General features: G+C 34.3%; 2 protein-coding genes and 1 long non-coding RNA gene across 3 annotated transcripts; 1 reads left to right on the forward strand and 2 right to left on the reverse strand.

Moving 5' to 3' along the window:
* Nucleotides 1-7483: 7483 nt before the first annotated feature.
* On the reverse strand, nucleotides 7484-8663 carry LOC131176314 (uncharacterized). The gene is made up of 2 exons (XR_009146422.1): nucleotides 8368-8663; nucleotides 7484-7899 (listed from the first exon to the last, which is right to left on the reverse strand). It is a non-coding gene; the product is annotated as an uncharacterized LOC131176314 (long non-coding RNA).
* A 59-nt stretch (nucleotides 8664-8722) lies between these two features.
* On the forward strand, nucleotides 8723-16563 carry LOC110646868 (protein CYSTEINE-RICH TRANSMEMBRANE MODULE 10). Its single transcript, XM_021800447.2, has 3 exons — nucleotides 8723-8890; nucleotides 8967-9246; nucleotides 16321-16563. The coding sequence occupies exons 1-3, from the start codon at nucleotides 8848-8850 to the stop codon at nucleotides 16367-16369; spliced, it is 372 nt and encodes a 123-aa protein (XP_021656139.2). The 5' UTR covers nucleotides 8723-8847; the 3' UTR covers nucleotides 16370-16563.
* Nucleotides 16564-18158: 1595 nt separating this feature from the next.
* On the reverse strand, nucleotides 18159-21836 carry LOC110646869 (protein AUXIN SIGNALING F-BOX 2). Its single transcript, XM_021800448.2, has 3 exons — nucleotides 20707-21836; nucleotides 19210-19705; nucleotides 18159-19125 (listed from the first exon to the last, which is right to left on the reverse strand). The coding sequence occupies exons 1-3, from the start codon at nucleotides 21156-21158 to the stop codon at nucleotides 18358-18360; spliced, it is 1716 nt and encodes a 571-aa protein (XP_021656140.2). The 5' UTR covers nucleotides 21159-21836; the 3' UTR covers nucleotides 18159-18357.
* Nucleotides 21837-26245: the final 4409 nt, after the last annotated feature.

Below are 26245 nucleotides of genomic sequence, written 5' to 3' on the forward strand. Positions count from 1 at the left end.
TGACTGATTGGCTTAGGCCTACAACAGTCACTGAGGTGCGAAGTTTTCTAGGTCTAGCTGGCTACTATAGGCGTTTTGTGCAGGATTTTTCCAGGATAGCAGCTCCCCTAACTAAGTTAACTCGGAAGAATGTTCCATTCATTTGGACAGATGATTATGAGGAGAGTTTCCAAAAGCTTAAGGAGTGTCTAACCACCGCCCCTGTGTTGACACTACCTATGAGTGGTGAAGGATACACCGTGTAGTATGACGCCTCCAGAGTTGGCTTAGGGTGTGTTTTGATGCAGAATGGAAAAGTAGTGGCTTATGCTTCAAGATAGTTGAAGAGGCATGAGCAGAACTACCCCACTCATGATTTGAAAATGGCGACTGTAGTCTTTACACTAAAGATCTGGAGACACTACCTGTATGGTAAAGTGTGCGAGATATATACCGACCACAAGAGTTTGAGGTACATCTTCCAACAGAGGGATTTAAACTTGAAACAGAGGAGATGGATGGAGCTTCTAAAGGACTATGATTGCACCATCCAGTACCACCCTGGGAAGGCCAATGTAGTAGCAGATGCTTTGAGCAGAAAATCTTTTGGCAGCTTAGCGCACATATCAGCAGATAAGAGACCATTGATTCAGGAAGTACATGAGTTGATGGATGAAGGTCTAATCCTAGATCTTTCAGATGAGGGGGTATTATTGGCCCATTTTTCAGTGAGGCCAGAGTTACGAGACAGAGTTAGAGTTTCCCAGCACAGAGACCAACAATTGATGAAGATCATAAAAAGAGTACAACAGGGTGAAGGTGATGAGTTTGGATTTATCAATGATGACGCCTTTATGCAAGGTTCTAGGATATGTGTGCCCGATGTGGACAATCTCAGAAATGAAGTCATGCGAGAGGCACACTATACACTGTACAATGTCCACCCAGGCTCTACCAAGATGTACCATGATGTGAAAGATAGCTATTGGTGGAATGGCATGAAGAGAGACATAGCAGACTTTGTGTCCAAGTGCTTGACTTGTCAGAAGGTGAAGTTTGAACACCAGAGGCCGTCAGGGAAGTTGCAGGAGCTCCCTATCTTAGAATGGAAGTGGGAAATGATTACTATGGATTTTGTGACTGGGTTGCCTCGTACCACGCGAGGATATGATTCGATATGGGTAATTGTAAACCGCCTAACTAAATCAGCTCATTTCTTGCCTGTGAAAACCACATATTCTGTTGCACAATATGCTTGGCTTTATATTCGAGAAACAGTCAGATTGCATGGAGTTCCGGCTTTCATAATATCTGACAGAGGGCCTCAATTCACTTCTCGGTTTTATAGGAAGTTGCAGGAGGCACTTTGCACATAGTTAAACTTTAGTATTTCTTTCCACCCTCAGACAAACGGACAGTCCGAAAGGACAATCCAAACATTGGAAGACATGCTTCGCATGAGTGTTTTGGATTTTGAAGGTCAATGGGATGATCAACTACCTTTGGTGGAGTTTGCCTACAACAACAGTTATCATTCCAGCATAGGGATGGCACCCTATAAGGCACTATATGGAAGAAAGTGCAGGTCTCCTCTGTGTTGGACGAAAATGGGAGAAGCGAAGGTACATGATGTAGACCTAGTGCAGTACACTTTAGAGATAGTTCCTTTAATCAGGGAACGATTGAAAACAGCTTTCAATAGGCAGAAGAGTTATGCAGACCCTAGACGGAAGGATGTAGAGTTTGCAGTAGGCGACTATGTATTCCTGAAGGTTTCTCCAATGAAGGGAGTCATGAGATTTGGAAAGAAGGGCAAGTTGGCACCTCGGTATATTGGACCTTTTGAGGTTACTGATAGAGTTGGAGCAGTTGCCTACCGGTTGGAGCTACCACCTAACCTTTCTCACGTTCATTCTGTATTTCACATCTCCATGCTCAGGAAATACATTCCTGATCCTTCTCATGTGTTACAGCTAGATGTAATAGAGTTGAAAGAAAACTTGACGTTTGAGGAGCAACCTGTAGCCATAGTGGACTACCAAGTGAGGCAGTTAAGATCAAAATAGATCCCTATGATTAAGGTTTTGTGGAGGAGCCAGTCAGTGAAAGAGTGCACCTGGGAGTCAGAGCGAGACATGCGTAACAAGTACCCTTATCTATTCAATGTGTAATTCTGTACTTTATTCTACCTTGTGTAAAATTCGAGGACGAATTTTCTGTAAAGGGGGAAGAATGTAACACCACTAATTTTAAAATTTATTATTTTTGAGTAAAATATTAATTTTAATTGTAATTTCGATATTATTATATGTTCAAGCATGCCCATGCATCACTTATATGTATATGTCTATGTAGTTAAACTCTAGGCACGATTTATGTTGCATTCACAATTGTTAAAGTGCCATGGATGTGTTTGTGGTAATTTGGAGCAGTGTGCGTGCGTTGGCGTGCGTGTGGTATAGTGTTGGATATGGACAGGACGGGTAGACACGGCTTGAGATCTTCGCTGGGACCCGGTCCTTCGGGGTAGACACGGCTTGAGTTCTTCGCTGGGACCCCGATTTGGTTTATTAAGCGAAAGTCCGGCTTGAGTTCTTCGCTGGCACAGGTTGGATTAAAGAGAGCTGTATAGGGGATCAGCTCCCATATATTTATGATTTGACATTACTGGGTGTGTGAGTGCTCCAAATTACCTTTTTGCTGTTATGATGTGAAAATATTGCCAATGTTGCATTTCACTCTACAGGGTGCATTAGCTTTAGATAGTTATAGAGATTATGGTTAAAATTGATATTTTACTCTCTGAGTCGAACGCTCACTCATATTCATTATTTTTCAGGCTACAGGAGGACTTTTGTTGTGATTAACCTGCTTTTCTCCTTCACAGGTTGTTTATTAATGTTTGTGTAATTCTATTAACTCCTAAAATTTTTGCATGTGTTAGAAATATTTATTTGATTTGGGTCTGTAATATAATTATCATGTTGGACCTGTAAACTTATTATTATATGCATGTTTGATAGACTAGATGAGGGAGCTCAGCTCCCATTTATTTTCATGACATTTGAGTATGTGGAGGGTGAGCTGAGCTCCCCAGTTGATTATATATTATGTTTACAGGTCGAGTGAGTCAAAAACTCTCCGTTGAAAGGTCCACTTTATGGTCGGACTTTGTCCGGTTGAATTCTTGAAATTGGGCCCAAATGGGCCTTAGAGTTGGATTAAGGAATAGTTAGGCTTACTACGGGCCTCGGGGGCTTTAGGCTGGCCCAGGTTCTAGTGCCGGTCCGGCCTATAGGTTGGGTCGTGACACATGGCACTTCAAAATATATTTTAACCAATGACCATATAATCTAAGGTGACACTTTATAGACTTGATGCTATATATATATATATATATTAGTTACTTATTATATAAATTATTTTTTTTATTAAATTATATTATATTAATATGTAACAATTAATAATTATTAAGCTTCACCCACTTATAATTTAAATAATTAATAATATCATTTATTTTACTAATATGTTAAATTAAATTATTAAATTATTGTTCTATTTTATTATCTTTTAAATAGTAAAAGTATATAAAATTTTTATAATTATTGTGTTATATAATTTTAATATATTAATATTTATATTTCATTAATATGAATAAATTTATTATTATAAAAAAGTTTACAAATAATTAAATAATATTATTTTAAATTTTATTTATTTTCTACAAAATATTTAAATATTTAAAATTTAACTAAATTTATTTAATAATTATTTATAAAATATATAAAATTATTAATTGTAATATAAACATTATTATTAATCATATAATATTTATTTATTAATATACCGGTTCGACCTTGGTTGAATTTTAAACTCTTAACTCTCTACCTTTACTAGTTCAATGACCGGACCGAGTTTAAAAATCTTGTTTAACACATGCTAGAAATTGGTTTATAGACCATATCACCTTAACAATATATACTTTTAAATATATATAATACACAATATATAAGGGTATAATAAATTTATTATTTAAGTATAATTTTAATATAAAACTTTGAAATTGTAAATCATATTCACAAACACAATTAGATTATGCTTAAGCTATACCATATGTAATCGTATTGCTATAGCTCCTAATTCATTTCTTCACTTATAATTTTTAGGAAAAAGTACATTTTAGTACCATGTGGTTTGCGCGTTTTATTAATAGGGGCCTGAAGTTTATTTTTTTTTGCACTTAAGGGCCTGTGTTATTACATTGTTAACACTTAAGGACAAATTGCTAAACAATATCAATATATGCTAACATGGCAAGTTTCCCTATACTTTTAAGTTAGTATAGCAAGTGAGCTCAACCTATTTAGATATACATACTAGTTGCCTACTGGTTTCCTCACAATAGAGGGATAAATATCAGCATATTTTGTTTTCTCTCATTCTTCCTAACTTGGTATTGGATGGATGACATTATTATATACAGCTAAATAAGTGAAATCCACTTGCCATGCTAGCTTAAAAGTACATGGAGACTTGCCAAGTTAGCATATATTGACATCGTTTAGCAATTTTTCTTTAAGTACTAACAGCGTAATAACACAGGCCTTAAGTGCAAAAAAATAAACCTCAAGCCCTTATTAATAAAATACGTAAACCACAGGGTACTAAAGTATACTTTTTCCTAATTTTTATATATATCAACTAAGGTATCTTATCTCTCTCTTCTTAGATTTTATGGTATAGACTTCAAATTAAATTCTATTTATTTAAAATATAATTATATATAAAAATTCATAAATATTATTATAAAAAATCTATTTTATATTTAATTAATTATTCATATAAATTAGTTTGAGTAATGGATATCTAACATACAAAACTCAAAACTCGACTCGAACACTCAGTATGCTTGGTGTTATTGATGGAGGAAAAGGAAGAGAAGAGAAATAGGATTCTACAAATAAGGAAATGAACGTTATGGTCAAATGAGTTCAATATAAGTTAATATTAAGGTTTTCAAATAAGATTCAATCATTGAATTGGTAGAAAAAAAGAGTTAAGGATTTAAAATTCAACAATGGTTAAATCGATACTTAATCAGTGTATTATTAGATAAATATTAATATATGAATTAATAATATTTTAAAAACAATAATAGGTTGATATATTTTATAAATAATTATTATCTTATAATAAAAGAAATATTTAGAGTAAAAATTAAAATAATCATTTTAATATCAATAAAGATAAATTTTAATATATTAAAATTTTATACATTAAAAAATTGAATAAGAAACTAATTCAATAATTGAAAATAGCATTAAATTAAATTATCTATACCTTAAGTGTCAAAAGAAACATATTTACTAAGTAAAAATGTTCTTTTATTTTTCCCCACAAGTTAAGGGTTCGACACCTGCTAAAAAAAATGCCACTTTTTTTCTCAAATAAAAAAAACTCGTGATTTTTAACCAAATGAAATTGGCTAGTGGTTCGAATTTTGGTTAATCTGGCTCAACTGGCCAATTTGGTGAATATTGAAATTAATCAAGATTTTCAAATCTAACCTGATCATTGAATCGATAGAGGAAGAGGATTAAGGATTTAAGGATCAACAGAAGCTGAATCAGAATTTTATCAGCATACTATTAAATAAATATTATAAAATTAATAATAATATTAAAAAATAATTCAAGTTAATATATTAATATATCATATTATTAACATCATTAATTATTTAAATTATAAATGGATAAAATTAAGAATTTTCAATTTTCTTTGTAATAGTTATAGGTTAATAATTTTTAATTATTTTAATTTAATATAAATAATTTAAATAATAGAAAAAGTTTTTATTTTATAAATAAAATAAAAGTAAAATATTAAAGATAAGCATAAATTGCATTCACTATATATTAGTAATTGGTCAGTAATGTAGACATTATTAGAGAACAACATTAATATTAATATTATATAAGAAATAAAAAAAGGATAAAGAAAAAAGAAAAAGTCTAGATCATAAAAAATTAAATGCAATTTAAAAATAATTTCTTAATTTTCAAAGTCAGCATGATATATGTACATGTAAAAGATTAACTAAAAGTTGTTGTGGTTTAGATGGTTCCTAGCTGGGTTTTCAATTATTAATTAAAACGAATCGAATTAAATTTTAATTTTCGATTAAATCAGTCTAATAGGTTGATTCAATTTAATTTTAAAATAATAAAATTAATTGTTTGTTAAAATTAAACCAGGTTAAATTCTAAATTTCGATTAAATCAGTTTGATCGGCTGATTCAATTCAATTTTAAAATAATGAAATTAATTGTTTGTTCAAATTAAATGAAAATTAAATGAAAAAGGATGATGAAATTGAAATTTTAAAAAGTAAATAGTTAAATGATTTATAAGATTCGAAAGATGACTTAAATGGCTCATAAGCCATTTAAATAGCTAATAAGGTTAAAAGTGTAAAAAAAAAAAATAAAACACTTAGAACATTTAATACACTTTTGATTCAAATTACTTTTTTAGGGATGTTTGATTCAATTATTAAATACAACTAATAACTGTTGGACATCCAAACAGTTAAATCAATATATTTAGTAAACTCATTAGAAAGGTAACCGATAGCTGATAAAATACCTATCAACTGTATTTTGTATCAGCGTTGTTCATTAATTATTGTGTAATTTTTTTATTATTTGACAAGAATACCCTTAATCTTAATCATAATTCAACCAATTCTTACATCTTTAATAATAGCACTAATTTTTTTTCTTTTTTTTTATTTTATAACATCATCATTTATAATGTCAGGTTTTAAATTTTTTATTTTTATTAATGATATAATTTATTATGAAAATACAAATTTTTTACATGTAAAATATAATATTATAAGATTTTTTTCTAATATAATTAATGTATTGTTTCAAGAAAAAATATAATTACTATATTATTTTATAATTACATTTTTAAAAATTATTTAATTTATATATATATAGAAAGAGAGAGACACCAACAGCTATACATAATTTTACCAAATTCTTTACATAAATACATCATCAGCTATCGGCTACAGTTATCCGTTAACAGTAACTACTATTAACTGACTCAAAAAAATCAATAATTTCATTCTACATTTTTATTTTGTTAAACAAAACATTAATCCACACAATAAATAAATCTATTAAGTCGATGGACAGAACCACCAAGCTTCGTAATCTGGTGGTTAACTTAGTAAGATGGCATTGTCTCACTTCAGTTCTACTTTCCGCGCTAACATAATAACTAAATATTATCTCTATTTAATAGTACAATGGGAGAAAGCGACGGGTTATTCAATGATTTATGTGACACTTCGGGTTCAGCGGGTTCAGTGATAAGTTCCTTTTTATGAAACTGAGTTACACCGAGAATGTCAACTGATGATATGGCTACGACCATTGTATTCGAAAGGGCCCTTATTTTTTTTTATAGAAAAAAAAAGTCAATGGAGAGAGGCTTTCAAAGTAAAGAGTATAGAATTTATTCCAAAAATATCCTTAAGCCCTAACTTTATTCCCTTTCACTCCTCTCTCCATGAAAGAACCACCAACCTCCCTTGAGCCTCTTTTGTGCATCTCACATCTTGGCACCAACGGCCACTGGCCTTGCAACACCTTTTGTGCGATTTTCTTTCTGACATCTCTTCCCACCACCATGTTGAATGCACAATCCTGATTTCCCTCTTGCCGCCCGAGTGCAACCCTCATGACTGCATCTTCGACCACCACCATGGGAAATATGATCCATACAAATATATTACATTGAAACAAATTTTCTCTCTGCAAATCTTAGGCGTCCAAGACATGGTTCTAGTGGTCGAACTACTGTTGCACTCCATGATAGATTCGCAATTCAACCAAGAAAATCAAAGAACTGGGCAGAAAATAAAAGAGAAGAAAAAAACTTAGTTTTTTAATTGATGAAACACTCCACTCTCATCTCCAACTCAAGCTCTTACTAAAACATCCCCAAGTATCCAGACCAAACCCATTGTAAAAACAGGATCCCACTGTTTATGATCAACACATCAACAAAGCATTGGCAAAGGCTCTAAACAAACATCCATATGATTGTTGACAACATCTAAATCAAAAACAAATTGGAAACCCATTTGAATTCTCACTTGCCACCAAATTACCCTGTCAAGAACCGAAGCCAAAAACGAAAAATGGGGAAAGAAAATATCACCCAGAAACTAGAGAATAACTAATTCAATTTTCACATCCAACCATTAGAAACCAAAGCCATTGGATACAATGAAGCAGATTAAAAGCATTGGGTGCGTATTTACGAATGATGTGGTTTGGAACCATTACCAAGATCAAAAGAAAAGTTGAATACCTTCGAAGTTCCATACCAAATGAACCAATCAACCAAGATGAAAAAGAAGTTCATGCCTCAAACCTTGATATGTTCTCTTCACCTCTCTTCTCACAGCCTTAGGTGGTGGCAATTGTGCAGAAAATGGTGGAGGTGGCAACGACCGCGATTAAGGATGAGGTTGATAACATTCCCATGGAAGATTTGAGAGATGGGCGGAGAGAATAATGTGTAATGGGTTTGAGAGAGGATGGGGAGAGTGAGGAAGGGCAATCACGTCATTTTACACATAATTAACGGCAGTTATTGACGGAAGGACTTTCGTTATGACGGAATAAAAATGTAGAGATAAATTTTTTTACGAGAGTAAAGATAAAATTGTTGACTTCAAAGTAGAGGGACACAAATTTAAGGGGTGGGGCTCCAAAGTCCTTGTTTTAAGACAGCTCTTTCTCCTCCATTTGCAATCTCGGCGACCAGTAATCGGGAAGATTGCTAGAAATGAGTTATCAGAAACCTCCGCACGAGCACTATCCTCCTCCAGGTAAAACCCTAATCTTTTCCCCTTTTTTTCGGGTTTTTTTCTTAGATTCTGAATTGGGATGTTGAATTTTCTAAAGGATACACGCCACCTTATCCACCACCGGGATACCCTCCATCAGCGCCGCCCCCGCCACCGCCACCCTACGAAGGGTACCCACCACCGCCTCCGTCTGGTTATCCAGGGTACCCACCACCAGGGCCACGACCACCGTATCAAGGGTATCAAGGGTATTTCAACGAAGGGTGCCCACCACCACCTCCGCCTCCCGGCCACCCGCCACCATATCAGCATTATCACTACGAGCATCACCATTACCAAGACAATTCCGATGGCTGTACCTCATTTTTGAAAGGATGGTATGTTTTGTTTCTGTCTAGTTGACACTGAATATATTTATCTAGCCTTCTGCTCCTATTCCTGTATTTTTGTGTTCTATGAATGGAGATTTATGTAAATCATATAATATGCCTATGCTATGATCTGAAAATTTTCTTCACTATGGAAATGATTCTGAAATTGGTTTAATCAGTTTATGTAGAGATTTTTCAAGTTTATCTTTCTCCATGTGTTATCAGAAATTTTTGCTTTATGACATAAGTTTCATTTCTGCTTAGTGACTGCTCTCTTTTGGTTTTTGTGTTGGTCTTGTTCTATAGAAGTAGATATCGTCAAAATAACTACTGGTGGCCTTGCCCGTTTGGTATTGGGAATTGTTCCGTCATCCCATTCAGGGATACTGTTTGGTTTATTCAAATATATTGGGGTTCTTGGCCTTTTTTGCTTCTTGTTTCGTACAATCTCTGAATGATGCAAATAATGCTTTTGCTATGTTAATTTGAAAGAATACAGTCTGAGTGGAACAATATGATGATGATTCTTACGTAAATGAACTTATTTCTTGGCTAGCAATTTGTAGTGTGCTTTTCAGTTGTTTACCTTTTGTGGTGTCATGAGCATAAAATTGGGAGTGCAATAAAATGTATGTTTTCTTTCAACTTGGTAGTCGCTTGGGTTTGCACGCTTGCATTCTTGCAACAAGAAAGGATGCAATTAAAGCAATGCACAGACATGGTCTCACATGCACAGACATGGTCTCACATGCTCAGCCACACTCTAAAACAAGAAAAATGTACTAGAAATGAACATCGCTACTGCAATTGAGCTTCTTGGGATTGGCTTGAGCATAGTTGTTTGACAAATTAGCCAAATACATCATAATGGAAGGTCAAGTATATGCAAGTTATAAGACTGAAGAGGACAAGATGTAGAACTAGGATGACTGAGCCCGAAACTGAATAGAATGAAGAAAAAGGGTCCATATAACTTTTTCAAACTAGATTAGCATTAAGGTTCAGCTGAGCTGAGTGGTAGGAGTTTTTGAAGCCTGAACATTTGACATTATTGGTGGGAAGTGTTAAATTGTCATCATTTACCAAATTAGAAGTACATATCATTAGTGAAGGATAACCAATGCTGCTAAAAGTGTAGACACAGTTGCAGGCCTAAGTGAAGTAAGACACGGACACATTTATTAAAAAATAAATTCTGAGAATTTATAAAAGAAACAAATTAACAAATTATAGTAATTAATAAGAAAGAGCTGAAACATTTTTCATAGTATATATACAACTAATTAGCTCAATGATGAGTTTTTTGTGATCATACAAGAATTTCTGGTCCAAGTTTTTTCTTAATAGTTTTATCTAATAATGTGAAATATATAATCACATAAAAAAATATGAAATATATAATTTCTGGTCCTAAGTGAAATAAGACATGGATACATTTATTAAAAAAATAAATTCTGAGAATTTATAAAAGAAACAAATTAACAAATTATAGTAATTAATAAGAAAGAGCTGAAACATTTTTCATAGTATATATATAACTAATTAGCTCAATGGAGAGTTTTTTGTGATCATGCAAGAATTTCTGGTTTTTTCTTAATAGTTTTATCTAATAATGTGAAATATATAATCACATAAAAAAATATGAAATATATAATTTCTGGTCCTGTAGAAAGAGATGATTCTCATTGATATCAATTAATCTGTACATGGGTATATATATACAATTGATTCCTATAATTGTGTTCTACTAATTAGGAAGAAATCCTAAATAAGAAATCCTAAATAGGAATACATAATACAAAATATACAGAGAAATAATATAGTGATTGACTTTCCATAACATAGTGATTGACTTTCCATAACACTCCCCCTCAAGTTGGAGCATAGATGTTAATCATGCCCAACTTGTTACAAATGTAGTCAATCCTAGCTCCATTCAGAGCTTTTGTGAAAATATCTCTACTGCGCTCTCCGTTTTGATGTGTCCTGTTGAGATGATCATTTGTTGAATCTTTTCACGAATAAAGTGACAATCAATCTCAATATGTTTGGTCCGCTCATGAAACAGATTAGAAGCAATATGAAGAGCTTGATTATCACACCACAATTTCACGAGGTCTTAAAACTGTCTCATCTAGTAATTGAAGTATCCACATTACCTCACATCATGGCTCTGTATTCGGATTCTAGAACGAAACTACACTCGCTTCTTGCTTCTCCAAGATACCAAATTTCCTCCAATAAAAACGCAATATCCGTTGACTTCCAACCTTAGATCCACCAATAAAACATTCAACATTCAAATGTCCATGATTACCATATAGCAAACCTCTTCTGGAGCGCCATAACACAAGATTTGTTCCAAGGCTTCCCAATGAGCAAGGAAGACATAAACCGACTTACCACACTAACGGTATAAGCAATGTCAAGAGGTAGTTCAATTTTCCTACCAATCTCTGTATCTCTCTGGATCTTCAAACAACTCACTATCCCTGCAAACAGTTGTAAAGTTGGAGTCATTGGTACGCTACAAGGCTTAGCACCTAATTTTTCTGTCCCTGTTAATAGATCGAGGACATATTTTCTTTGAGACAAGAAAATACCCTTCTTACTTCTCATAACCCGATACCCAAGAAATACTTTAATAATCCCAAGTCTTTGGGTTTGGAGGAAGGTTTTAAGAGATGAAATACTGCAGAGTCACTCCCGGATGACAATGTCATCCACATAGACTACCAAGAGAATTAGACCTATAAAATGTGATCATACTTACTCTTTTGCATACCAAATTCTGTCTTCTTGAATCTCCCAAACAATGCCCTAGGACTTTGTTTCAAGCCATAAATAGACTTGCCTACAAACTTTACCCAACTCCCCGAGCAACAAACCCGGTGGTTGCTCCATATACACCTCCTCCGAAGATCACCATGAAGGAAAGCATTCTTGATATCCAATTGATGCAGGGCCAATCATATGTAGTGCTAAAGAGATAAACAAGCGAATAGAAGTAAGTTTAGCTACAGGAGAAAAAGTATCGAGTAATCAACCCCATATGTCCGAGCATATCCTTTTGCTACAAGGCGTGCTTTTAACCTAACCATCAGATTTACCTTTGATATACCCATTCGCAACCAATAGCTTTCTTACCGGCAAAGGCAATAGTTCCCATGTACCATTAGCATCTAAAGCCTCCATTTCCTCTTTCATAGCATCACACGATGAGACAAAGGCCTCATCAACGATTAGGGATAGGAACAGTCTAAAGAAGTAACAAAACACCGAGAACAAGAAGACAATTGATTATAATAAACAAAAGAAGAGATGGGGTAAGTACATGAACGTTTACCTTTACGAAGAGCAATGGGTAAGTCTAGATCAGAATCATGATTAGTATGAGGTATAGGATCTCCGTGGAGGATCGAATCTCCAATCTCTGGAATAAACATGAACAACGGGAGGTCGAGTAGGTCTAGAGACAGAAGAGGACGGAGAGGACTAGACATTGGTTGGACAAGATATATTAAGAGATCATCCTCCTCCCCGATTCTCATACAGATGATGGAGGAAAAATGGAGTGGACTTAAAAATGTGACATCTAAATAAGATAACGATTAAGAGTAGGAGAGAAACAACGGTACCCTTTTTGAAGCCGAGTACCCAAGGAAGACACATTTTAGAGATTTTGGATCCAATTTAGTAACACATCACGCACAAAACAGTACAACCAAAAATACGGGTTCAATAGGAACAAAGATTTTGTAGGAAACAAAGTAGTATAAGGAATATCCCCATTAAGTAAGACGGCATACGATTGATCAAAAACATGCCGTATAAAAAAGTGTTTAGGTACTTTCATCCGAAAAGAAGAGCACGAGTTACCTCAAGAAGATGACGATTTTTCTTTCGCCACGCCATTTTGGGATGGGGTATCCACACAGAAGATGATGAAGAATGCCATTTTGTGTCATATAAGGTGAAATTGTCTCAAAAGTATTCTTTGGCATTGTCACTTCTTAATATGCAAATATTAAATTGAGTTTTGATTTCAATACAAAAGGCACAAAAGATAGAAAACAACGATTCTTCATTAAATATAACTGTGTAAACTACGAAGTAATCATCAACAAAAGTAACAAAATAACGAAATCCTTTAGATGTAACAAGGACCCCAAACATCGAATGAACTAACTCGAAAGGAGATGAAGCCGTTTATTGACTCTAGACACGAGGCAAACGATGATGTTTTGCAAACGACTCACATTCTAGTATAAAGAATTGAGGACACTTCTCCATGGTAGACAAAGAAGGATGACCCAATCTACAAAGAGTTTCAAGAGGTGTTAAGGTACTGAGCAAACAAGCGACGGTACATGATTTTCGAATGTAGAGACCACCTCTACCAATAATGTAAGATCCTAAACAAACAAAAAGGAAACAGAACAATTTAAGGTACGAGTAAGTTTACTAGAAAGTAGATTAAAAGAGAATTTTGGTAGACACAAAACAGAAGACAAAGAAATTGAGGGTTCGCATTTCGAACCCATGACACAAGAAGTAGAACCAAGGAAGTGAGATTAGAGATAGAAGACTAGAATTACATGTGATCAATCAATAACCCATTTGGATGAAGAAGACACAAGGCATGTAGTGAATTTAAAGCTTTAGAGATGCAATTGTGCAAAATCCTCTGCAGATACCAAAATAGTTTTCTCGGAGGAAGATGAATTCTCTGCTGCCATATTTGCCATCTGTGATCGTTTTTCTCGACAATTATATTTTGTATGGCCGTGCTCATGGCAATAATAACAAATGACTCCTCTTGAGTCTGATTAGAACTAGCCTCTCCATTACATTTTTGTAATTCCTCCTCTACTTCCTCTTCTATTACCCCGTTGTCCATTTGGATTACGACTAATAAGAGCACTAAGATTGAGTACTCAAGAACCCGTGTGAACGTTTCATGCAAAGAGGAAATCTCATAACTGGAGAGAATCTGAGATTTAGCAGTCTCATACTCTGAAGGAAGGCTTGCAAGAAAACTCTTAACAGCCAGTTGCTCTGAACTTTCACATCAGGACTAAAAGGCAACAATACATTAAGTTCCTCATATACCCATTTAAAATCCATAAAATAAGCCGTGAGAGACTTATCCTCTTTCTTAGCACGGTAGAATGCCTTACAAACATCATAAATACGGGAGATATTCCCTTTAAAATCTAAGTAATCCATCAATTCCTTAACAAATTGATTAATTAAACTAATTACCTCACTATGAATCGAGTTCAAACAACCGAGCATCCTCCCTTAGCCAAGTTTGTCGTGTATCATCAGTGGGTGGATCTTTAGTAAGGTGATCATCCTTATCAATGCTACGCAAATAGACCCTAACAGTTTTACTCCACTCCAGGTAATTCGAACCATTAAATTTGTGTTCCGTGATCTTAGTCATCACCGGAATCACATCAGAAATAACATTCTTATTGTCTGTCATTTGTTGAGACGAAACGCTAATCCAAAGTGCTTATAGCAGCAAAATAACCCAAAATCACAAATCAAGCAAATACCGAAATAGGATCTGAGAGCCAAACCTCAGAAGTCCTTTAATGGTTAGGATCGGGTGGAATGAGGGGGTTGAGATGACGCCGGCGATGTTGATTGGGGTTGAAACGGCCGGTCGGCAGCCAAGGTCTCTCATGAGCTGGGTAGTGAGAACAAATAGTCACTCTAGATTGATGACCTGCTCTGATACCATGTAGAAAGAGATGATTCTCATTGATATCAATTAATCTGTACATGGGTATATATATACAATTGATTCCTATAATTGTGTTCTACTAATTAGGAAGAAATCCTAAATAAGAAATCCTAAATAGGAATACATAATACAAAATATACAGAGAAATAATATAGTGATTGACTTTCCATAACATAGTGATTGACTTTCCATAACAGGTCCTAAGTGAAATAAGACATGGACACATTTATTAAAAAAATAAATTCTGAGAATTTATAAAAGAAACAAATTAACAAATTATAGTAATTAATAAGAAAGAGCTGAAACATTTTTCATAGTACATATATATAACTAATTAGCTCAATGGAGAGTTTTTTGTGATCATACAAGAATTTCAGGTCCAAGTTTTTTCTTAATATTTTTATCTAATAATATGAAATATATAATCACATAAAATAGAAAGGTAGCATTGTATATTATTTTCTTGTGCTTGCCAAATATGCTCAATCATGTTAACAACAGTAAGAACATGGATTTAGCAATGACGTCTACTGCAGTTTCTGGCTATCTAGACTTTTTCCCCCTCGTTTTTGTTTATTTTTCCTCTTTTTTTTCTTTTGTAAGTAATGTTCTAAGACTAGGAATGCGCCTTCTCAGATGCACATAGCTGGATCTTGCTTAGGGGCTTAGAAGTGTTTTTTAGCCTCGGAATGTGTGCCACATGCTGAAGACACACTGTAACTAACCACATGGATGAGGATGTGGTATTCTTTTTTGTCTCCATCCTCCTATGGAGTCTCCATTTTTGAGAGATGAAATTTTGTGCAAAATGAAAAGGCATTTTTGATTGCTAGCTAAGAGGAAATGGTAATTTAAGACAAACTTATGGGAGTCACAAGATTTGGTCAATTCTTGTGACTAGACACTCCATTCTTCCAATCTCTTAGTTGTTGGGCATTTAGGATCTCCTGAATCCTCCTAGTTTTTCATGAGTCAATGTTGAAGATAGAATTATTCACATGGTTATTGGATCTGCACATGGAATTTTTTGTGATGACTTGTGTTAAATGCTTGCTTAGTGGGCATATAGTAAGAAAATAAGGTACTTATGTATATATATTTGGTAGATCTTAATCGAGTTACATAACAGGGAGCAGCTCTTTGCCTTCCCACCTACCCCACCCAATAGGATTTGAACCTAAAGCCTTCTAATGAAGATTCTAGACCTTTATTGTTGGGCTATTCCCTTGGGGACAGAAAAGAATATACTTAAAAATATAGATTTGTTGCGTCATTTTTTTTTTCTCAAATATTGATGGACGGTTGCCTTATTCTTTTTTTTGCAGTTTAGCAGCACTTTGTTGCTGCTGTGTGTTGGAGGAATGCTGCTTCTAAAATTTAAACTGCCTTGACGAGTTTCTCAAGATGTTATTGGGTATGGCGATTCTTGTTTTTCATTCCCGTTGTCTACTTGTCAAAGTTATTCTACACTACAGTGTTCTTGAATTTCCTTAAAACTTGTACACAGTATAAATATGCAACAATGTGATTGTTTGGCGTGTAAATCTCAAGACTATGTTGCTTCTCAACTACCAAGTAGATGTTGACTGGCGAAGCTTGTTCCTATTTACTGCAATGCTGAAAGAATATAATTATATAGCAAAAGCAAGTCCATGGGCCTGTCTATGACCAGTTTTAGTTATTATCAACAATCATATTATCATCTTAAAAAAAGAACATTGTCATCATTGGCACTACTATCATCATAGCCATGTACATTACCACAATTAGCACCAATATCCCAACAGTAATCATACAACAATTAGCACTAGCCATGATCACTATCTGTATTAATATCACCTCCCATTATTGCTACCCTACTCTGATGTCGTTAGCGTTTATTGTTTTGATTAATCCAAATATTTTCTCACTTGGGCTCTTTTTTTGAAAAATATTTTTTATATTTTCTGACATTTGAGGCACCAAGAAAAATTGGTCTGTTTAAAGGGAAAATAAATCATTTTTAAAAAAAATGACTTTCTTTTTTTAAAAGAGAGTTATTTTTTATTTTTTAAATTTTAATAATCTTATTAAAATGTGAATGTACATATACGTACATGAAATAAATATATTTTCACTAATTTAACATTACAATATATACAAGTTATTTTTCATTAAACAAACAGAGTTTTAATTATTATAGGTTAGCTACTGGTAGAAAACAAAAATAGTTATAACTGAATAATTAAACTGTGGGGAAAATAGAAACTGAAAATGAAAAGGAGGCGCGTTTTGTAACTTCATATGATCCTTGAGTTTTGTAACTTCCACTACCAAGTTACAAATGAAGGTACCAGCGAGTTTGGTTGGCAAAGTCCCTTAACACTTTGCAGAAACTTGAAATAGAATTGCCTGTTTTTATTGCAGTGAAGACACCCTTTTAGTTTCTTCTCAAGGCCATTCTTAACTGCACTATAATAAGCCTGTTGTTCTAGCTAAGGAGTTGAAAACTCTGGCTCTTGATCATCTCCTTCCATTCTTTCAGCAATGTCAATTACCACTAAATATCTGTTTGGTATTGCGTTTAGAGGATGAAAATTACTTTTATAAAAAAAATAATAATTTAAAAAAAATTATTTTATTATTTTAATATTTTTATTATTAAAATTTATTAAATTTAATTTTAAATTATTTTTTAATATCTTATAATTAATATATTTAAAAAATTAATTTTCTCAATAATAATTTCGAGAAATAATAATGTCAAGCAGCCCTAACAATAATATGCATCTAATGGATAAGCGCTTGATCCGCTACCAGTAAGGCTCAACAAAATCTTTCCTTTGGGTGTTTGGGCTGTAAAGCACAGCCTTAGATGAAAATTATCGTTTGTAATCTCCTACACTGGGTATGGGTGGACTTGAAAACTGAATGGAACAAGCAACTCTTCCGTTAAGACCACGTCAGGGATTTTTATGCTTAAGGTTTGTTTGTATTCCTATCCAGCCAGATTTCAACTTCAAATAATGCAATCAAAAGTTTTTCTCGACTCCTGCCAGTGCCAGGGAGCATCATGATGATTTTTCAGAGCCAAAATATGCAAAATGCAGACCTGTCACTGTGTTCCTTGCAACCAGATTTACCTTCGACTTGTGCTAATTGAAAAATATCTGAAACTGGCAGATTTTTGCCAATACTAACAAAGTTCTATTTATAATAACAAAAGATTACAAATACCAAATCTCTGATAAATTAAACAGTAGCATGCCTCTAGAAAATAAACAGGCTAAAAATCCGTAAACTCAGCTGTCCTAAACAAACTACTACTTAATAACAAAGAAAATAATATTCAGCAGAGCCATAAAGATACACCCCGGATTCACCTACAATGTGCACACATACTCTGGTGCATCTTTCCGCCGCCCTACCAAAGTCCGATATAGGTACATTTTGTTCACTTTTGGTGTATGATCAGCACTAAAATCTGCCAGCTCATTTTCATTCATAATCTCCACATTGAGCCGTGGCATCAGCTTTGCAAGGGTCTTGCAGCCTCCAAGAGTAACTTCACAGGACGACATCCAAAGGGATCGCATTGTTTCATACTTTCCCACGTCCATAAGAAGTGCTCCATTGCCAAAAGGGCAGTCCATGATCTCTAATTTGCGAAGTTTTTTGCAACCATTCAACACATACTGCATCCCCTTGTCACTATCCCCAGCAAATGCAATTGAAAGCATTTCGAGTTGCTCAGCATACATCCCAATGTAAAGGAAAACTTGGTCAGTCAGAAGACCAGAAAGTGACAGCCGCCTGAGACCCCTACATGAATGAACAATGGCCCCAAAACCTTCATCTAATGGCTGCATAGTCACAGCATCCGGTTTTGTGGGATCCAGGATGCACAACCTGAAACGGGTAAAATTTGGGCAGTTCTTGGCTACTGTTATGAGGGCTGCATTTGTCATCTGCTGACAAAAGTATAAAATTGAATTAAGCTTAGGACAACCACTGGAAATAGCAACCAAGCCTTCTTCTGTCACTGCTGCATTTCCCACATAGGGATCTGAAGGGAAAACCCTCAATTCCTGCAAATCCTTACAAGTGGATGCCACAACTTCTAGTCCTTTATCTCCAATACAGTCTAGTATCTGCAATGATTGCAAAATCTATTGTCAACTCACTGATGAGAAATAAGCAAAACCTTGAATTTCTTAAAAGTTAATAGGCCATACCCATAAACGCTGGAGTTTTCTACAGTGGTGAATTAGCTTTGTCAGCTCACTGCCATGAATTCCTGGAGCATAGCTTAGATTCAAAGAGGTCAGGTTTGGGCAAATCGAGTGAAAAGCAGGTAGGCAGTGAGGAGCAACGTCCAAAAACCCAGACAAACTCCTGACTGATTCACACTTTTGAATGGCAGTCACTAATTTACTGTAGATCTCAGAATCCGGATCATTTACATAGGATCCTACACCCAAGTCCAATAACTGAGGCGATTGCATCAATATTTTTTGAAGCGTATCTAGTGGAACTGCTCGGTTTAACCTCAAACTTCTGAGATTTGGAGATCTTGCTACAAGTCTCTCAAGAACTCCTAAATTAATATCTCCTTTGAGGCAAGCAAAATTAAGTGATGTGAGAGATGTACAGCTGTCAGGGAAACAACCAAGCCAGTGGCCTCTATGATCCTCAACTTCATTTTCTTGCAGGTCCAGCTCTCTAAGAAACCTGGGTGAAGATTAAGGGTAGGCATAGAAAGTTAGAACACAACTTATGTCAGTCAGAACTCTAAACAAACACCATTCATATTAACCACCCACATCACATTCTCTTAATGTAGTAGGTGAACCAGGTGACAGTTGCTGTTTTACAAATGCTTTATAATTTTCAGAAGCTTTTAATTTCATTAAATTGGATAACTACTCCTATATGAAGGTAAAAAAGCACAGCCTCAAAAGGGAACTAACAATCAAGACTATCAATGAACACTGATAACAAACTTAAAAGAGAGAGAGAGAGAGAGAAGGCAACCCAGTGCATGAAGCATACCACTTGTGAGCTCAGGGGAGAGTTGATACACAGCCTTACCCTTGCTTTGCAAAGAGGGTGTTACCATCGCTCCAACCCATGACCTCTAGGTCACAAATGGAGCAACTTTACCGTTACACCATGCAGATGAGAAATTTATCTTCTGTTAATAAAATTCAATTAAGAGCATCCATTGCATTCTTTGGCATGCCGCACGCCAACAATATTGACTGAACAGATAAAAAAGCCTATCAAATAATCCAAAATGTTTGATTTGTCAAGGAACTTTCATAGTAGATCCACAAGGAGAGCTATTTCTTCCTGAATTTTACCAAGGATTCCAGTGCAATATGACACGTATTAACTAATAAACTTGACAAACAAAACCCAAATTGCAACATAAACCCTTGAAAGTAATACTAGTCCTAACAATCATACTCCTCAAAGCATTTAACCAAAATTGCAATCGACTTTTCTACTTCTAAAAGCAATTCTACAAAGTCAAGGTAAAAGAAACCTCATGAGACAGTCAAAAAAAAAAAAAAAAGAACATTCTTTTAAAGCAACCCAAATAATCAACGCCACATTAGAACAAAACAAAAGCTAAATAGATAAAGCCAGACCATCAAAAAGCTCAAAAAAATATAGTGGAAAACTAAGAAAAGAAGGAAAGAAAAAGATCACAAGAACATTTTTCTTACCTACAATTAGCAGCAATAGCAGCAAGCCCATCAGTAGTGAACCCTTCACAACTAACAAGAACTAAAGACTTAAAATTCGGAAAACACCTCGAGAGTAGCTCCAAGCTCTCATCGGAAACCACCATCCTCTTCAGCTGGAGCTCCTCCAAGCCGACCCTGTTCCGGGCGAAAGCTTCGATCCAGGGGTAAACGAAGCCTCCCCAATCATTCGGGACAAGATTGAAGTCAGCAAAATGAGGCTTTCCCTTCAAAGTAATCGACTTTAAACCAGGAAACCTCTCGATCACTCTCTCTGGACTGATCGCATAACAATTTCCTATAAACACCTTCTGCCTGCTAGAGCTTTCGATCCTGTACCATGATTTACATACTTGAGACAACGAGTTGCGGTCTCTGTGTGATGTTACAAAATCGAACACATGCTCTAATACCTCGTCTGGGAAATAATTCATTCTTTTTTCTCCCTCCACTAAAAATGGACAATACACATTCAATCTAGAAAAGAAAAAATTAGAGAGATTTTGATACAGAACGCGACCAGATCTAAAGCCGTAAAATTTTAGCTAGATCCTGAATAAGAAGCACAAAGCCAAGAGAGTAGATCTGAAGGTGCAAAAATAACTCATGGGTATTAATAGAAATGAGAGAAGAGAGAGAAAGTAATCCAATTTTCCCGAGAAAGTGCAGGAAAATGCTCTATTGGGTTATGAGTGATCATGTTTAAATCAAAAAGTGATGATTACAGAAATCGAAAGAAAAAAGGAAAAAAACGTTGAAAAAAAACAGATCAAATAACAGAGATCTAAGAATCCATAAATGGAAATTGCTAAGCAAATCAAAATCCAATGACAATAATACCCAATAATAGGAAATGAAGCTACAGAGAGAGACCATGTACAGATTCTATCCTCATCTGTCCTCTCTCTCTCTCTCTTACAGAAACACATACGCACCTGAGCTTTGAGTTTAACTCAGGCTGAGCTTACCATGGTCAAGTTGCATAACCTAAGTCTTTTAACCATGGTTATCCAGGGGTTTTAGATCTAACGGTGCGTATGATCTGATGAAAAAGTTCAGACAATCTATGCCGTTGATCGGAGTGTCATGCATGTGTCCTTATCTCTGGTTTCGAAGTGAGCCTCTCTCACTGCCAAACTCTTGTTAAAGAGACCAGTAATGCCACTGTCAGAGAAATGGCATTGCCTTTTCAAAATATTACGAGAATGCCATCATAGATAAGGTTGTCGCTTCTGTACTCGCGCGTTTGTTCTGTACTCGCTCTCTCTAACGTAGACACCACCATGTGGGGGGCATTTCAACGTCCTAGTTTACCATGATTGGATAAAAAGAAGCGATTGCATTAGATTTCTATTCTCGAGAATGGGTTTTATTATACAAGAAATAAATCCTAAAAATAATAAAAAAAAATCATATCGTTTTCTATGTGGATAAATGAAAAGAGATTTGTTGAGCTTTTTCAAAGCAAAGCAAAGAAAATTTCATATTTATTATTTTTATATAATTTTATTTTATTGGTATTTTTATTTTTATTTTATTTTTAAAAAAATAATTTATAATTTATCAATTTATTGAATAAATCTATTTTATAACAAATAAAATTATGATGAAACTATTTATCTTATTCATTTTAAAAAATATATTTTCTTACTAATTCTTTGACAAAATCTTTATTTTTTATTACTCAATTAAATTTTAAAAATTTAAATTTTCAATTTCTTAAAATTAAATTTGATTAAAATTTTACAATTTTGGATATTATTATAAAATGGCTGAGCTTTCATTGGTATAAAATTTCAAATTTTGTTATCATTGTCTTATTAAATCATTGTTTAATAACAGGCATGCATTACTTTCATTATAAGTTTATTAAAGACCTTCGTAATTGGTCGAATATCTATTTTATAATAAATATTAAAATTTTTGAATTTTGATAATGACTTTTTCAATTTTTTAAGAAAATAAAGAAAATAACACGCATGAAAAATAAAATATATAATTTGAAGCTATATTTGGTGGTTGGTTTGGGATTTGTTAATATGAGAAATTGAATCAAAAGTCAAAACCCCATGAACTAAAAGTTGTTGGATGGTGTAGAAGCCAAGGATCGGTTCTGATTTGGGTGATTCTGGTTTTGGGGTTGATGGCAATTTCGATTTTAATTTTGGAATTATGGGTGTTAGTTTAATCTAACTTTGAAATTTATTTTAAAAAAATTGACAAAATATTTTAAAATAAATTCTATATTTACAACTTCAATATATACATATATGGAATCATTAGAAACTTTTAAAACATCACAAATTTTTTCACAAATAATTCAATAATTAAAGTCACAAGTTTTTTTTTTTTAATTATCGTCAGAAAGTGTATTCCAGCTGTTAATTAATCAGACTAATCACCTTCTGAAATCCCGCAATAGCCTGAAAATCATGAGAGTCAGATAGCAAACTGTAAAACCCTGAATCAAACGGTACACTTATAACTCCCAAACACAAACCTGAAATCTCTCTTAAACTCACCTCGTCATTAACCACTAGGCCAATATAACACTATCATATATTTATGAAATAATGAATTTGTATTAGTTTATTATTGAGATTCGCCTCAATCAGATATTTATTTTTATTTTTGTTATACCACCTAAAAGTTTCATAACTAATTTATTCCTTAAATTTGAAAATCTGATCACAATGATTTTATTTTACTTAAATTTCAATATTTAAATGAATATTAGTAAAATAATTTTGAAAATATTAGATTTTAGGGATTTTTCTTCTTTGTTCGGTTGAGTTTGAGTGGATTTTCAATTTTCATCTTCATCATTATCCAAGGGAATGTGCTTTACTTTTCTGAAAATTGCCTATCAAATAATTCATCAAGAATATCTATTAACACCCAAAGGCGTGAAAGTAATTAGAATCAAATGAATATTGAATTTCTCCAATTTTTCATTTTTAATATTTAAGTTGAATTGTTATTGTATTCTTAACTCGATCCATTTCATAATTTAAACTATCAATTAAATAAATTTTAGCTCATCAGATTAATACCTTTAACAATTTAAAAGTTCAAAATATCAATGCTTAACTTTTTTTTCAACTATTATCTCTTTTTTTTTCATTTTATTTGATAATTAAATTAATAATTTCATTTATAGGATTTTTATTAAACTTTGATATTTAAAATTATTGATCAATTTCAAATATAATTTTGATAAAATTGTATATTAAACCCCAGTTAGATCTACATATGGGGCTTGGTTAGTTGGATTTCTGTCCTTAATTTAAGAAGGTGTTATTATTATTATTATTATTATTATTATTATTATTATTATTATTATTATTGTAACACCCCTGATTTTTATATATTATTATTGGGCTTCGTGTAGGTATCCTCAATTCGCGGAAATTCGACAGTTGTCCGGATCTGTGAATTTCCGGCCAGACAGACCAGCTATCGGAAAAGTCTCCGAATTGGATCGAGGTTTTGGCTACCCCACCATTGTCAGGCATCCCGAGCGCGTTCCCGAAGTCGGAATCGGCAAAGGTAAACCCGAACCTTGCTTTTTCGTAATTTTCTAGTGCTTAAATAGGATTAAAAATCCATAAAATATTCGTGATAGCTTAGAAAATTACGATTCTTTTTGCAATAGCTTAGTAATATTTCTAAGGACCGTGGGGCAGAGTTTTATAATTTTTAGAGCTTATTTGAGTAGTTTTTGCAAAAATGATCAATTATAAGGACTAAATTGAAATTTTACATATTGTGATGAATGATTGATTTGATGGGCCCACGAGGGGCTGTGTGATGTGATTGAGTTGTGGATATATGGATTGTGGATATAGAAGTGTGTTTTGAGCCCTTTGCAGTTGGGTAGGTCCTAGGTATAGGAAGATTCTCACGGATTTTCGACGACTTAGGACGTATTGGTCTTTTCTTTGTTTGTATTGAGTCGATTTATTAAATGATTGTAATAAAATTGTCGTGTGGAATGACCTTCTTCCTCCGCCCACCGCCACAGTGATTGTCGTCAAGTCTGTGAGTAGAATATTAATTTTAATTGTAATTTCGATATTATTATATGTTCAAGCATGCCCATGCATCACTTATATGCATATATTTATGTAGTTAAACTCTAGGCACGATTTATGTTGCATTCATAACTGTTGATGTGCCATGGATGTTGTTGTGGTAATTTGGAGCAAAGCAGCGTTGGCGTGCGTGTGATGTGGTGTGGACTATGGATAGGACGGGGTAGTCACGGCTGAGTAATTCGGGACCCGATCCTTCGAGGGGTAGTCACGCTTGAGTAATTCGGGACCCTTGATTTGGTTATTAAGTGGAAGTCCGAGCTTGAGTAATTCGGCACCAAAGTTGGATTTAAGAGAGTCGTATAGGATCGGCCCCATATGTTATGATTGATACTACAGGTGTGTGAGTGCTCCAAATTACCTTTCTCGATGCTATGATGTGAATTTATTGCGATGTTGCACTTCATTCCACAAAGTTGCATTAGTTTTAGATAGTTATAGAGATTATGGTTAAAATTGATATTTTACTCTCGAGTCGAACGCTCACTCTGTTCAAAAATTTTTATAGCCGCAGGAGGATATTTTATTCTGGGTTAACCTGCTTTTATACTTCGCAGGTTGTTTATAGATATTTGTGTAATTTTATTTACTCCTAGAATTTCCGCATGTGTTAGCAGTAATTATTTGAATTTGGTCTGTAATATTATTATCATGTTGGACCTGTAAACTTAATATTGTAAGTCGGTTTTGATGGAGTGGATGAGGAGCCGAGCTCCCATTTATTATTATGTTGATGAGTATGTGGAGGGTGAGCCGAGCTCCCAATGGATTGTTTATTGTGTTTACAGTGTCGGGTGAGTCAAAACTCCCGTTGGTAAGTCCATTTTATGGCCTGACTGTCCGCTTGTTTTCTTGAAATTGGGCCCAAATGGGCCTCGGATTGGGTAAATGAACAGTTAGGCTTACTACGGGCCCTGGGGCTTTAGGTCGCCTGTGTCCTAGTCTTGTCCGGCCCATAGGTGGGGTCGTGACAAATGTGGTATCGAGCTTAGGCTCCATTCATAGGGAAAAATTATCTAAGTGTTGGGAAGAGTCTACTAGGAGTCACATGCGGAGTATAGGATTTTGTTTCGTCTTTTCCTGTAATTCTTTGTTTCTAGATTCTATGTTATACCTCGGAAAATATAAGATTACCTCAGTTAGTGTCTTGATTTTCATGGAGTACACAGAAATGTGAAATAGAGTTAGTAGACATGTGAGGTCTATCATGAGGATACGTACTCCAAGAAATGTTATATTTTTGTCAGTATGGGTTTAAATGGTGTGCCCATTTCGTGTAAGGCACGAGTACATAAAAGTGAGTCTTAAAAGTACAGTTGCCCTGGATAAGGATGAGGATACCACTACTGGCAGTCATCAGTAGATGACCCAGTCATAATAAGTTTGTGATAATAGAAGATTCAGGAGAGATAAGAAATTAGGAGACC

Source organism: Hevea brasiliensis, unplaced genomic scaffold (genome assembly GCF_030052815.1).
Source record: "Hevea brasiliensis isolate MT/VB/25A 57/8 unplaced genomic scaffold, ASM3005281v1 Scaf1, whole genome shotgun sequence".
NCBI classification, from domain to species: domain Eukaryota; kingdom Viridiplantae; phylum Streptophyta; class Magnoliopsida; order Malpighiales; family Euphorbiaceae; genus Hevea; species Hevea brasiliensis.